Genomic DNA, 13,832 nt, shown 5'->3' with positions numbered 1-13,832 from the left:
TCTTTGACCCACATAAGCTGTGATTTGAGCCGCCTCATGAGTTTGTGGATGGTATTAATCTGGTATTTCTTCATGGTCCTAATGATCCTTAATAGAAACTGTGGAAATATAAGAAAGACGGGTGGTAGCAATGGGTTCCTTCTCGTTAGGTTTCCTGTCTTTTAAGGGCCTGATTGATTCCTTCACGTTGTAGCCATTCTGTAGGAACATCATATGTAGTCATTTTATTTCCTCATGGAGACTCTCTGGGTCCGAAATAGTTTCGCACAGTTAATCAATGTAGAAAGAACTGCTCTATGTTGGGAAGCCTAGAGGAAAAGAGTTTCATCAAAAATGAAGATCTAGCTCTAACAACTGGAATTTGATTGTAAACAAGGTGGGAGAGGGGAAACCTGATTGGATGAGGACTAACCAATCAGGAAGGATGGGGGGGGGGTGTAAATACCACTGGACTATACATGGCCAGGCATCATCCCTGATGAAGATGGCAGAGTTTGTCATTGAAACATTGGCTAAAATTGATACCTGTACACAGCTGGAAGCCTAAGAAGGACTTATTTGTCATAGGCCGGGAAAGCATTAGATCCTTTTTCACCTAATCATTTAGCAACATGATAAACACTGCACTAAACTTTGTTTTTATTTGTTCTAATTCTTTCTTTTGAAAATTTTGTGTGACTTATGTTCATTTTTTCTTGCGGATAATGCTATGTGCCTGAGATGCTTCTGCAAATATGTGGATATGACAACAAACACGACTTTGACTTTGGGCTGCTTTTATTCAAAGTCAAGTATGGTATTCAGGCACCCTGGTAAGAATGACTTAAATGTGAAGTTTAAGGGAAAACACTTCAGGCTGTGTAGTCACACTTCCTTATGCAAAGGAAGCTGCTTGTGGTTGACAGATTACAAACACTGCAGTAGTCACTCAGGGTAGTGTCCTGGTCCCAACTATCTCCAGAAACACACGAGATTCTGCAGATACTGGAAATCTCCCTCTATAGATGCTACCTGACCTGCTGAGTTCCTCTAACACTTAGTGTACGTTTCCCAACGATTTCCAGTTGCTTTCACAAGACACCACTGGCAAACACGGTCTCGTCCAATGAAATTATTAAAGCAAAACTCCGTCGTCTTATCCACGTTTCTCAAGGGAAACATTACGTTAGCTCAGCCACAATCTTGCTACATCCTGAGTTTCCAGGGGCGTTTGTTTTATAAGACAAGAGTATTCCAAAAGACTGATAAGTACGAGGAGCTCGGATTTTGTAAGCAACCAAGGATCGGTTCCGTCAATGACAAGTTCACTCGCGAAGGCAGTTCAGCCGAAATGGGGAGTTCATAGTCCGTTACTTCGCTGTCCCGAGATGCCAAGTCGGGAAGGTGTGTTTTCACCGCGTAACCTCCACCCTCAGCGATTTCCGCTTTATCAGGAAGTAGGTGCAGCAGAGGCGAGGCGAGGGTTGACGTTGATTGGAGCTTGAGCTGTAGCGGCCTCGGGGGCAACGGCAAGACGCCCCATTTCTTCTTCAGCCGAGATGCAGAATATTTCTTTCAGGACAGGTATGGTGTAGCAAGTTTCTGTCTTTTTTTTTGTATTTACCGAAATTTCCTCTTTTTAAAGAAGAATGCGTTCATCCATCGGGAAAGGCAATTAACCGGCGTGCACGGGGACTTTATGGGGGCATGGTGTCCCCTTCTCCTCGGCATGGAAACCAGGCAAATAGCAGGCCCTTCGACCCACCGAGTCCACTTGGACTACCAGTCGCCCATTGCACCAGTCGTACACTATTGTCGATTCCTTCCGATGCCGGCACTCACTCACACATTTGGGGCAATTTCCAGCGGCTAATTAACCTACGAGCCTACGTTTCCTTGAATTGTACCGACGCGAAGAGAGTGCAGATGCTGGAAATGTGGAGCAATGCACAGAAAGCTGGAGAAACCGAGCGGGTCGGGCGGCAAGTGAGGAGGGAAATGGACAGTCGATGTTCCGGGTCGAGAGACTTCACCGGGCTTGAGCTGTGGGAGAAAACCCAGGCGCATCTGAAGTCAGGATTGAATCCTGCTCTCCGTTGCCATGAGGCTGCAGCTCTACTCGCTGTGCCACATTAGCTGTTTTGATGGAGACGGGCCTCTGATTTGCCAGGAATAGATAATTATTTGACACTTATTTGAAAATGTTTGCAAATGCTTCACACGTTTCTTTAACACTCCCGCTGGCCTCTGCCTTCACTGAGGAGGGAAATGTTTGTGGAGTCTGTTTATACTGACCTGCTGAACTCCAATGTTTGGGATAGATATGATGTAAAATTTTCCCTGTTCTGTCAGTGTTAGTGAAGATGTTCCATTTCTATGCTATTCTTCTGCATCGTCTTAGTGTTTTAACAGTTTTGCAACGTAAGCCTCTCTTCATTGGAGATTAATCTGTGGACGGGAATGCTAATGTAAGTTATCAATTTGCAGAACTTCATCGACTAAGTCACCAAGCTGCTGCATTCGGACAAGACGATCTTCCGCTAGTAAGCAGAAGTGAAAGCCGGGGAACAAATTGCCTTTATTGACTATTACACTTTGGTTGTGTGTAATAGGGTCACACTCAGCAACATATGGCTCGTAAGTGTATTTTGTTGAAATATCTCAAATTTGAGTTTATTGTCTTATGCACAAGTACAGAGTGGTGTAATGAAAAGCATAATTGCAACAGCATCACAGGCTCATAGCATCATATAAGCAGCATTCACAAGAAAAACATTAAGCAGAAGTTATGCACATGTAAATTATAAATATGTAGATCTAATGAAGCCATTTGTACTCAAGGTGAAATAGGGGCTTGGTTTTTACATTCTGAGACCTTCAAGCAGAGAGAGAAAACAAGAGACGGGTTCTGAACAGTCCTGGCACAAGGGGAAGTTGATTATTTGTCAGTCTTTGTGTGTAGTTCTTCATAATTCTCTTATATTTCTCTATTCCACTATGAATGTCTTCAAGAAAATGAATCTCAAGGTGACATACATATTTTGATAATAAATTCACTTTGAACTCTTTCAAAATGTCATCTCAGACCTTTCTCATAAGAATTGGAGCAAAATTAGTCCATTTGGCCCATTGAGTCTACTCTGTCATTTCATCATGGCTGATTTATTATCCCTCTCATCTCCATTCTACTGCCTTCTCCCCGTAATCTTTGACACCCTGACTAATCAATAACCAATCAACCTCTGCTTTAAATATACCCAATGACTCGGCCTACAAGGCCGTCTTGTGGCAATGAATTCTATAGATTCACTACCCTCTGGCTAAAGAAGTTCTTCCTCATCTCTGTTCCATCATCATATTATGATCACTGACTCCAAAGGATTCCTTTATCTTAAGATCCCTAATCAAATCTGATGCATTACACAACACCCAATCCAGAACTGTTTTCTTTAGTGGGGCTCAATCACAAGTTGCTCTAAAAAGCCACCTCATAGTCATTCTACAAATTCCCTATCTTGGGATCCAACACCAACCTGATTTTCCCAATCTATCTGCATATTGAAATCTCCCATGACTTTCCCATTCCGTTTAGGATGTCCTATTGTACTTCATAGCCACTAATGGATTCTTGGTACATTGCCACTATTAAATTGAATTGCAACTGCCAAGTTAATGCAGTAAGGCCTTCAAAACAGCAAGGTAATAATGGCCAGATTGTGGTTGTATAATAGATATTAGTCATAACACAAGGGAGATGCCCCTGTCCATGTTTGAACAGAATCCTGTAAGTCTACTTGAGGGAGCAGTGGAGATCTGAAGTTAGCAACCCATCCAAAAGACAGCAGTCCTTTGGGAGTTATACTGGGGCATCAGCCTGGATTCTGGTGTTTAAATGCTATTCTCCCACACCTGTCTTTTAAGGCCACACATCCAATTCCCTGATCATTTTAACTCTACCAAATTGCACCTCAGAATCAGAATTGTTTATAATCACTGACATATGTTATGAAACTTCTTTTGTGACAGTACAGTGCAATACCTAAAAGTTATGTGTTATGATTTTTAAAAAGTGCAAAAGAGGAAGAAACGGAAGATGGCAGAGAGGAAGAAGCTGATTCTAAAACATTGTGTGTGCTCTCTCTTGGCTCAGGGGATAATCCAGAAGTCATTCCCTTTGTTGTTCTACTTTTTAATTGGATTCTAGCAACTTCCTGAAGCTCCGCCAGCAGTAGAAACTTACTACATATGTAATTAAGGGGCGCCACAGTAGCATAGTAGTTAGTGCGACGCTATTACAGCTCGGGGTGTTGTAGTTCGGAATTCAAAACCAACATCATCCTCCCCGTGGAATGTGTGGGTTTTCTCTGGGTCCCCTGGTGTTGTGATGGAAATAACTGGTTCTTTGAGTCTCAACAGTAGAGGCCTGGACACACAGTTTTAATAATAAGGAATTTATTATTAAAGGGGAAGTTGGGTCAACACAAGCAACTACAATATACAGGAAGTGGTGTGGGGACAGGGTAAGGTTACACACACAAAGAACAAGGGAAAAGCACTACAACAGCTATCCCCCTTGACCTTGGATAGCTGTGGCTCCCTTACCAGAACAAACGATAGACCTTCCCAAACATAAATCAATGCACTTACCTTCAATGAGGTGGTCTGTAAGAGAGGCCGATCCAGGGACAAGTCTCACCTTTTAAAGCATGGGGCTAGGCGAGATAATCCAATTAAGGTGACCAATAATTTAGGTGTGCATTGATTAGTTGGGAGGGACCAAATGTTGATTGGCATGTGGTGTGTCCTCCGACCAGCCAGGTGGCAGTGCATCTGTCACGTGGCCGGTATCTCTGGATACACTCCACCCCACGGAAGACACACCACATAGCCAACACACATAAGAGGGTGAAACAAAATCGCATATACCAGAAATAACCAATTTTGAGCAGCTAAGTAAATGCAGAGACACTCTTAATCAGCTGGCATGCGCAACATAGTATAGAAATGGCTATGAGTACAAGAATGAGTGCGATGGACCAATGAATGACAGTTGCCCACCACCCCTCTAGGGACCCAAACGGCCACCAATTGCCCCATGAGGTGTTGTGCTGGAGGAGCTGGTCCCTTGATTTTTGAATTTTAGCCACCGAGTCCCGAATGTGAGCGGCCAAGTGAGTGATGTTGCTGGACTCATCAGGGATAAAGATACAGCATCCCTTACCAACCATTGCACACGTTCCACCATCAGCAGCGAGTAGGTAGTCCAGTGCCATTCGGTTCTGCAGGGCGACCATCCTGACAGGGGTCAGTTCTGCCGCCGTTCGGGTGAGGGCATCCTCCGTGTGTTGCAGTGCCACTGCCGTCTCATTGGCCAGAGTCTCGAGCACACTGGTCATCTGGATCACCTCCCGGGACAGCCGGGCCGTACCATAACTGGGAAAGGCTATCATCCAGAACCTCTCTGCCTCTGTATGGCCCTCTTGTCCCGGTGGCCGCTGTACGCCGGATACTCCCCAAGGTCATTCAGGGGGTGGATGAAGGGCACCACATATGCTGGAAAGCAGCAGCCGTACCAGCTCGTGGGGAGCCATGGGTAGGCGCGGTGGCCGCAGATCCAGTGGGTCCCGTTTAGAGTCCAGGGAGCTCCCAGCTTAGCGGCATCGTCGGCAGTGGTCACTGGGGCACCAGGGTACCAGTTTCGCTGACAGTTGCTGTGACCGACGGAAAGGTTAGAAGTGTGCTCATTGCGGAGTCTGCACCAGCATTCGTTAGGTCTACTCAGTGGCCGTGGAATAACTCTGAGGGTGGGGACTCGGGTGGAGGTCAGATTGTAGGGAGGGAAATACCAGTTCCTGAAGCACCCACCCCATCGGCGGTCAAGGGACGAGATGTTGTGGAGTGGGGAGGAGAGTGGTGGGGGACTGCCCGCAGGGCCCCCCCCCCAAACAGATATACCAAAACCAGCAGGAGCAAACAGTCTGTGTAAACAGTTCATCTTGATGTCATCCAGCGGGATCGGCGTGAGTGGCAGCGCATCATCAGCGTGTGCTGGGGTTCAGAAGCAGATCCAGCAGTCTGATCTGTTGGTGTTGCTGGCAAACCCGTAAGCGACCCTGAGGAAGGTGTTGGCAGCTGTCACGGAGCCGAGCATCGCAGCGACCAGGAGGGATGACTGGAGTCGCACCATTGTCCTGTAGAGGGAGATGGGGGTGGAGGGGTGGGGGTAGGTGTAGGAGGAAACTCATTCCAGGCTGGTTAAATGCCAGGTATGTATACAAGACAAATCAGATTTGCCCGGAATGGCAACCCAGCGGGTGTCCCCTGGACCGGGCGCAACAATTTCTCCCTTTCTGGGGAGGCTCTGCGGCTGTCGGATCCATACTCTGCCCGAGTCCCCGGTCTCGGGGGGTTCGGTGGTTTCCCAGTCGGGAGATGGGGACTGGGCCAGTGGGGATCCCCCTTGGCTAGTGGGCCGTGTGTTTAACTGGTCGACGGCCTGCTGAAGGACACTTAGCCACCCCTGCAGCGCGCGAGAGGGTGTCAGAGTGCGTATTTTTTCCTTGAGCAGGCCGTTTGTTCTTTCAATTAAGCCCGATGCCTGGGGGTGGTGGGGTGTATGGAACAGCCACGAGATCCCCGCCTCAGCCGCCCAGGTCTGGGCTTTGGTCCCAGCAAAGTGTGAGCCCTGATCGGATTGTACCTCCCATGGGACCCCATAGATAGAGGAGAGGTGTTGTAATCCTCTGATGGTGCCGTTCTGGTCGGCCCTGTCACAGGGCACCGCCACCAGGACACCCGAGTATGTGTCCACCATTGTGAGGACATACTGCTTCTTATTCTGTCGCGGGAGCGGTCCAATATAGTCGATTTGCCATACCTGACCCGCTCCCGTGCCACGACGAATGTGGCCCGGTGGCCCTATCGGCCAGTCCCGTGGCTTGACTTGCTGGCAGATGGGGCAGTTATCTACAGAGGTTTTACATTGATCGAGTGTCAAGGCGACACCGAATTGTTCAGCCCAGCGCCGCGTGCCATCGGCCCCTAAGTGGCCACCTTTGCGGTGTGCCCACGCAGCTCGTGCACTGGGGTCGGTGTGCCCACGCAGCTCGTGCACTGGGGTCCGTGTGCCCACGCAGCTCGTGCACTGGGGTCCGTGTGCCCACGCAGCTCGTGCACTGGGGTCCGTGTGCCCACGCAGCTCGTGCACTGGGGTCCGTGTGCCCACGCAGCTCGTGCACTGGGGTCCGTGTGCCCACGCAGCTCGTGCACTGGGGTCCGTGTGCCCACGCAGCTCGTGCACTGGGGTCCGTGTGCCCACGCAGCTCGTGCACTGGGGTCCGTGTGCCCACGCAGCTCGTGCACTGGGGTCCGTGTGCCCACGCAGCTCGTGCACTGGGGTCCGTGTGCCCACGCAGCTCGTGCACTGGGGTCCGTGTGCCCACGCAGCTCGTGCACTGGGGTCCGTGTGCCCACGCAGCTCGTGCACTGGGGTCCGTGTGCCCACGCAGCTCGTGCACTGGGGTCCGTGTGCCCACGCAGCTCGTGCACTGGGGTCCGTGTGCCCACGCAGCTCGTGCACTGGGGTCCGTGTGCCCACGCAGCTCGTGCACTGGGGTCCGTGTGCCCACGCAGCTCGTGCACTGGGGTCCGTGTGCCCACGCAGCTCGTGCACTGGGGTCCGTGTGCCCACGCAGCTCGTGCACTGGGGTCCGTGTGCCCACGCAGCTCGTGCACTGGGGTCCGTGTGCCCACGCAGCTCGTGCACTGGGGTCCGTGTGCCCACGCAGCTCGTGCACTGGGGTCCGTGTGCCCACGCAGCTCGTGCACTGGGGTCCGTGTGCCCACGCAGCTCGTGCACTGGGGTCCGTGTGCCCACGCAGCTCGTGCACTGGGGTCCGTGTGCCCACGCAGCTCGTGCACTGGGGTCCGTGTGCCCACGCAGCTCGTGCACTGGGGTCCGTGTGCCCACGCAGCTCGTGCACTGGGGTCCGTGTGCCCACGCAGCTCGTGCACTGGGGTCCGTGTGCCCACGCAGCTCGTGCACTGGGGTCCGTGTGCCCACGCAGCTCGTGCACTGGGGTCCGTGTGCCCACGCAGCTCGTGCACTGGGGTCCGTGTGCCCACGCAGCTCGTGCACTGGGGTCCGTGTGCCCACGCAGCTCGTGCACTGGGGTCCGTGTGCCCACGCAGCTCGTGCACTGGGGTCCGTGTGCCCACGCAGCTCGTGCACTGGGGTCCGTGTGCCCACGCAGCTCGTGCACTGGGGTCCGTGTGCCCACGCAGCTAGTGCACTGGGGTCCGTGTGCCCACGCAGCTCGTGCACTGGGGTCCGTGTGCCCACGCAGCTAGTGCCCTGGGGTCCGAGTGCCCACGCAGCTAGTGCACTGGGGTCCGCGTGCCCACGCAGCTAGTGCACTGGGGTCCGCGTGCCCACGCAGCTAGTGCACTGGGGTCCGCGTGCCCACGCAGCTAGTGCACTGGGGTCCGCGTGCCCACGCAGCTCGTGCACTGGGGTCCGCGTGCCCACGCAGCTCGTGCACTGGGGTCCGCGTGCCCACGCAGCTCGTGCACTGGGGTCCGCGTGCCCACGCAGCTCGTGCACTGGGGTCCGCGTGCCCACGCAGCTCGTGCACTGGGGTCCGCGTGCCCACGCAGCTCGTGCACTGGGGTCCGCGTGCCCACGCAGCTCGTGCACTGGGGTCCGCGTGCCCACGCAGCTCGTGCACTGGGGTCCGCGTGCCCACGCAGCTAGTGCACTGGGGTCCGCGTGCCCACGCAGCTCGTGCACTGGGGTCCGCGTGCCCACGCAGCTAGTGCACTGGGGTCCGTGTGCCCACGCAGCTCGTGCACTGGGGTCCGTGTGCCCACGCAGCTCGTGCACTGGGGTCCGTGTGCCCACGCAGCTCGTGCACTGGGGTCTGTGTGCCCACGCAGCTCGTGCACTGGGGTCTGTGTCAGGGGTGGAAGTGGTGGCAGATGATATTTGGGCAGCCTGGTCCACAGCAGCGTTAAACGTTGCCTCTTCATTATCTTTCCGGGTATGGGCATCCACATGGTGGACAGAAATTTTCCTGTGGGTAGCCTGGTCCCAAATGAAAGGCCAGTGGTGCTGTCCCCAGAGGGGACGTCCGTGTATTTCCCACCCCATGTCTTGCCACCGGGCCATCCACACCGCAATGCCGTTAGCTACTGCCCAGGAGTCAGTATAGATGTGGACTGGTCCGGTAGTGTTTTGGAGGGTGAGGGCTACTGCCACCAGCTCGGCAAGTTGACTGGAACCCCCCTCTCCCTCAGTGGTTAAAATTCTACCCATGGCGGGATGAAGTGCTGCTGCTTTCCAGAATTGTTTACCCCCTTTCCAGTGGCTGGAGCCGTCTGTGAACCAGGCGCGCAGTTTGCTGTCGGCGTCGAGGGAATCGAAGGGTTGACCCCAACATGCTGGGGAGGGTTGTACCTCGGGCATGTCCGGGGCAGGGTCCTGGGACTGGGGGAAAGCCATGACTTGTTCATGGAGGCGGCTGACTCCTTCAGGACTGGGCTCAGCCTGGTCCGCAATGTACCACTTCCACTTGACAATGGAGGACCTCTGGGCACGGCCCTCCTTGTGGGTAGAATCGGGGGACTTGACCCATCACATTATGGGGAGATGGGGGCGAAGGACGACAGGGTCGGTGCCTGTTTGGTGTTCTGTGGCGAGGAGCGCCAGGTAGCAGGCTAGTAGCTGGCGCTCGGAGGGGCTGTAGTGCACTGCCGCTTCAGGTAGGGACTTAGTCCAGAAACCGAGGGGGACTCTTCTGCCAGAGGCTCCACTCGGCGACCGTCTCACTCACTGAGACCTGTAACTCAAAAGGCAGACCCGCCTGGCGGGAAGAAAGTGGCATGGCTTGTTCCACCGCTAGTTTCGCCGTATCAAAGGCAGCCTGTTCCGCTGGCCCCCAGAGAAATGTGGATTTTTTCCTGGAGATCCTATAGAGCGGCCGGAGAAGCATGGTCAAGTGGGGAATATGCTGCCACCAATAGCCCAGGAGCCCCACGAATCTCTCTGTGTCAGTTTTATTTGAGGGGACGGCAAAATTTAAAATTTTATTTTTAGGGGCATCAGGTATGCTTCTGTGCCCGGAGTTCCATTGTACTCCAAGGAAAATGACACCCTGGTTGGGGCCCTGTATCTTTTCAATATTAATGGCCCAGCCCCATCCCCTGAGGGATTCGATTAGCATGTGAAGGGCCTTTGACACAATGGTCTCAGAAGGACCTTGGAGAAGAATATCATCTATATAATGGGCAATCAAAATCTCCGGCGAGAATTGGATGTTGTGTAAATCGCGGGAGACAAGGCCATGGCAGATAGTGGGGCTATGAATGTAGCCTTGGGGCAGGTGATTAAATGTGTATTGTCTGCTATCCCAAGTAAAGGCAAACTGGTCTTGGCTATCTGAGTGCAGGGGAATCGAGAAAAATGCATTTGCTAAATCGACAACAGCATACCAGGGATTATGGGGACGGCCTGCGATGTCTTCAATAAGGGTGACAATGTCAGGTACAGCGGCAGCGAGGGGGGGTGCAGCCTTGTTCAATTGCCTATAATCAACGGTCATCCCCTCTTATGGACGGGCCAAATGGGGCTATTGAAAGGCGAGGTAGCAGTTCTAATAATTCCATCCCGTAACAGGGCTTGAATGGAGTCTGCGATTTCTTGGCGCCCCCCCGGCACTCTGTACTGACTGTTACAGATGATCTTGGAGGGGGAATGACAATTGGCTCCCACTTAGCCGCCCCGACGACAATAGTGGCTCGTGCGATGCTGAAGGTGAACTTGCCCCTGTTTGTTTCAAGTGATTGTCCCTTTAAAACATTGATCCCGAGGATACATTCCGGGGAGGAGGCAATAAGGACTTGTACACGTCTGGGGGAATGGCTGCCTATGGCTAGGTGAAGGGTGACCTCCCTAGCTGGTAAAAGGGAGCCCCCCCCATCTCTCTATCTGCATGTCCGTACCCCTCCATAAGGCAGGATTGCCTGGGATAATCATGTGCTGGGCGCCTGTGTTGACAAGCACCATCCACCTCTGTATGTTTCCCTTTCCCCAATGTACTGTGATGGGTATATGTGGCCTCAAGTCCCCCGGGCGGGAAAGGGCAAGAGAGCAAATGCGCCGGGGGCCCTGGCCTTCATCCTATGGGAGGGGGGAAAGAGGGCTGCCACGCCGGGGGTGAGGCACTTTGCTGGTGGAGGTGGGACATTTCCTGCCTGACGAGCTGTCTGAGTTCTGCTTCGAGGGCCTTCGAGACAGTTTCAGGTAAGGGAGGCGCGGAGGGTGGCTCGGTGTGGGTGGTCTTTTTGTAAGCAGTCTTCCCCCTGCAATGCTCCTTCCACAGGGCATATAGGTTGGGGGTGGGGATACCATCTATCTGGTTACGATCCACCCCTACACGCAGTAGGTCCGTGTACAGCTGCCTGCGTGTATATCTGAGAGGGATAGTGTCTAGGGCCCTTGTCTCGGTCTTCCGGACCTGCGTAGGTGCCCCCCTCTGCATATATTCTAATCCCTCCAGGAGGGTGATGACATCCCGTACGGTCCTACCGCTAGCTGGTGCCATGAGGGGCAGGATTACAGACTTCAGATCGGGGCGTGCGGTAGTGACCAAGTATCCCGCTAGGGCACCGGTCACTCGTGTGTTTTCAAGGAAGTTACGGTCGCAGGCACCTTGATAGATGCCGTTGACCAGTGCCCATTCCCTGATAACCCGGGTGCCCTCACTGACCGTACCCCATTGCGGGCGATCGTGTAGATCCCACTCCAGAAGTGTGGGATAGCGAGCACGTACCGCGGTTACTACCCGATCCCACAGGGTTGTGCCGTCGCGGATTTCTGCTTGTGGCGCCCGCAGCGCATTGTTTATGCTCTGCTGGTCAGAGAGGCTTCCCAGGGTGCTTGCCTCCTGATGGGAGAGGCTGAGGTTGGGCCCCCCCTCGTCCCACAGCCGGAGCAGCCAGGCCGCGAGGTGCTCGCCTGGTCATTGGCGGTAGCGATCCGCCAACTGGGTCAGCTCCTTGGGGGAGAAGTCCCGGGTCTCCGTGGTCTCGGAGTGACTAGGGGAAGGTCCGAGCGTCTCCCCCTTGTTCCCTTCCTCCCTGCGGTAAACCTGGGACCACGTGGTGACGGGTCGGGCATGTTGGAGCTCGGGTGAGAAGTCCCGGGTCTCCGTGGTCTCGGAGTGACTAGGGGAAGGTCCGAGTGTCTCCCCCTCGTTCTCTTCCTCCCTGCGGTGAACCTGGGACTGCGTGGTGACGGGTCAGGCATGTTGGAGCTCGGGTGAGAAGGGGGAAGGGTGGTTGTGGGACCTTTGTTCCTCGGGCACCCCCTCGTTGTCACTATCCAGCCAGATGTCCCCATCCCCCAGCCATGCGTCCAGCTTGTCGCCGCACTGGACTAAGGCTCGAATCTTTAATGGGTCCGGCTGCCAGCCAGACCGACGGGCTGCCCTGGCCTGCTGAAGTTTTATGAGGCGACAGGCAAGTTCAGTTCCCCTAACTTCAAGGTCATTGGCTTGGGCCTGGGCAGCCTGTGCTGCTTCCTTCAGCGTGCAGCAACGCTGACTGAGGTCTTCAATTTCCCTGTCCTTCTGACCACACAGGTGCTGCAGGTGATCAGTAATTCCAACCTGGCGTCTCAGCAGAGACGCAAACAACCAGAAGGCACCCCTTTGACTCCCCTTGACTTTGGGGAACCCCGATTCCTTCAGGAGGGAGGCCACATGATGGCCCAGCTTCTCTCCACGGGGCTCTAACTGCTCAGAACAGTCCACTGGTTTTCCGTGGTCTGCCAGCATGCTGGCCAGACTCTCAAATCCCTCCCTTTCACCAGCCCACCCGGGGATCTTATCCTGGGTGCCTGCATTGGCTTTCTTCCCCTTATTCCAGAACATTATCCCCTGTGCTTGTGTCCAGCCAAAACCTATGAGACCCCGCTCCGCAGCGCCAAATGTTGTGATGGAAATAACTGGTTCTTTGAGTCTCAACAGTAGAGGCCTGGACACACACAGTTTTAATAATAAGGAATTTATTTACAAGGGGAAGTCGGGTCAACACAAGCAACTACAATACACAGGAAGCGGTGTGGGGACAGGGTACAGTTACACAAACAAAGAACAAGGGAAAAGCACTACAACAGCTATCCCCCTTGACCTTGGATAGCTGTGGCTCCCTTACCAGGACAAACGATAGACCTTCCCAAACATAAATCAATGCACTTACCTTCAATGAGGTGGTCTGTAAGAGAGGGCTAGCCAAGGGCAAGTCTCACCTTTTATAGCATGGGGCTGGGCGAGCTAATCCAATTAAGGTGACCAATAATTTAGGTGTGCATTGATTAGTTGGGAGGGAACCAAATGTTGATTGGCATGTGGTGTGTCCTCCGACCAGCCAGGTGGCAGTGCGTCTGTCACGTGGCCGGTATCTCTGGATACACCTGGTTTCCTGCCACAGTCTAAAGATGTATTGCTTAGTAGGTCATTGTAAATTGTTTAGGCTAGGGTTAAATCAGTGGGTTGCTGGCAGTGCTTCTCAAAGGGCCTGTTCCGCGCTGTATCTCAATAAATAAATTACAGTTAATCATGTCATCTCCACATGTTAGAACCACCACCCATCACTTGCTTTGCACCAAGCTGTTTTTAATCTTTTTATTTACCAAGTAGCAATCTCAGTTACACATTATACTGGCTTGTAATTTACAGGAAATACGGATCTAGTACTTTCCCGACATCTATGAAGAATAAGCTCTTCTTGGGCTTCCAGCCAGGCACAAATATCAATTATAATCGACGTTTCGATGACCAACTCTGTCATCTTTG

General features: G+C 53.1%; 1 protein-coding gene across 4 annotated transcripts in view; it reads left to right on the top strand.

The window, feature by feature from the left end:
- The first annotated feature begins 501 nt into the window (after positions 1-501).
- Positions 502-13,832, top strand: part of tirap (toll-interleukin 1 receptor (TIR) domain containing adaptor protein) — a 49,040-nt gene continuing 35,709 nt past the window's right edge. For all 4 annotated transcript variants that reach the window (XR_012096367.1, XM_073029682.1, XM_073029680.1 and 1 more), the window contains exons 1-2: positions 502-1,563; positions 2,467-2,616. Coding sequence is in view for 3 of the 4 variants with exons in the window: in XM_073029682.1 (XP_072885783.1) it covers positions 2,610-2,616 (7 nt within the window). In the remaining variant the exon portion in view is untranslated. The remainder of the gene's footprint in view (positions 1,564-2,466; positions 2,617-13,832) is intronic.

Source organism: Hemitrygon akajei, chromosome 26 (assembly GCF_048418815.1).
Source record: "Hemitrygon akajei chromosome 26, sHemAka1.3, whole genome shotgun sequence".
NCBI lineage: Eukaryota > Metazoa > Chordata > Chondrichthyes > Myliobatiformes > Dasyatidae > Hemitrygon > Hemitrygon akajei.
The sequence above is the reverse complement of the archived record's forward strand: the minus strand, read 5'-3'. Positions and strand labels throughout refer to the sequence as shown.